At 41.6% G+C, this 1002-nt stretch overlaps 1 protein-coding gene across 1 annotated transcript; it reads right to left on the reverse strand.

The window, feature by feature from the left end:
• Window positions 1-8: 8 nt before the first annotated feature.
• Window positions 9-799, reverse strand: LOC111786970 (thymidine kinase a-like). The gene is made up of 3 exons (XM_023667150.1): window positions 548-799; window positions 305-449; window positions 9-221 (listed from the first exon to the last, which is right to left on the reverse strand). The coding sequence occupies exons 1-3, from the start codon at window positions 715-717 to the stop codon at window positions 9-11; spliced, it is 528 nt and encodes a 175-aa protein (XP_023522918.1). The 5' UTR covers window positions 718-799.
• Between the last annotated feature and the right edge of the window lie 203 nt (window positions 800-1002).

Here is a 1002-nt window from a genome sequence, read left to right on the forward strand (position 1 = left end):
CACAATTTTCAAGTTACCCAACAGCTCAGATGCAAGAAATTATGTGAATGCAGAATTGTCATATATACAGAGAAAGACAGAGAGAGATCTGAGTGGGACCTGAGGTAATCTCCATCTAAGCCAGCAACGATAATGATTTTGCCATCTTTATCAGCAACATCGCAGCAAAAATCATAGAGATCATCGAAAAATTGAGCTTCATCAACACCAATCACATCCAGCTGCCGGTATTATTGGGGGTTTAGATAAATAAGATTTGCCAAACAAATAGTAATGCCAAAGAATGTTCTTCGAAGAGGAATACCTTGTTATAAGCATCTTCTCCAAATTTCTGTCGGAAAGACGAAAGATCTGGCAGTGCCCAGCATGGAAATTTGGCCCCATCATGTGTTACTACCGAATCAATAGCGTACCTTGTGTCCTTGCTTGACTTGATCATCACCACATTCCTACAGAGCAGATACGAGAGTTCATAGAATTCCAAGTTGAGATTTTAATGAAGGTTTTCGATCTGTTTGCAGGCCGTAAGAATAGACTTTATCTTTACCTGCCACTGCTGCTCTCAGCTTTGATCCGACGGAGTAGAGCGGTGGTTTTTCCGGCAAACATAGGACCGATGATCACATGGACTTCGCCTGCGACGCGGTGTGGAGATCCTGCACTGACGGCGCCACCATCGGTGGAGGTCAATGAAAATGAATTCCTCAAGGACTCCATGGAGCAGATTGGAGACGAAAAAGCAAATAGGACAGAATTTGAATCGAAATCGGAGGCGCAATTGAAGGAGACTGAAGCGATGTGTGTAAAGATCTGATCCCGCTCCTCAAAATATATAGGAACCAAATTGCAGTCGTGGGTTTGAATTTTTGGGTCGTGAAATTTTGGAGGGAATGTTAAAGAGATTGGATTTGGAGGGAAACTTCTCCCCGGAAGTTTTGACCTTTTAATAAGGTTGGCTTCCGGTAAAGAATATGTTTAAAAAAAAAAAAAAAAAAAAAAAAA

Source organism: Cucurbita pepo, unplaced genomic scaffold (assembly GCF_002806865.2).
Source record: "Cucurbita pepo subsp. pepo cultivar mu-cu-16 unplaced genomic scaffold, ASM280686v2 Cp4.1_scaffold003701, whole genome shotgun sequence".
Classification (NCBI taxonomy): Eukaryota; Viridiplantae; Streptophyta; class Magnoliopsida; order Cucurbitales; family Cucurbitaceae; genus Cucurbita; species Cucurbita pepo.

Excerpts from the sequence above, each read along its gene's own strand:
- LOC111786970 (XM_023667150.1), bottom strand. The coding sequence starts at position 717 with ATGGAGTCCTTGAGGAATTCATTTTCATTGACCTCCACCGATGGTGGC. Across the intron at positions 450-547 it reads GCTGAGAGCAGCAGTGGCAG|GAATGTGGTGATGATCAAGT; the intron begins GTAAAGATAAAG and ends TCTGCTCTGTAG. Across the intron at positions 222-304 it reads GAGAAGATGCTTATAACAAG|CTGGATGTGATTGGTGTTGA; the intron begins GTATTCCTCTTC and ends TAATACCGGCAG.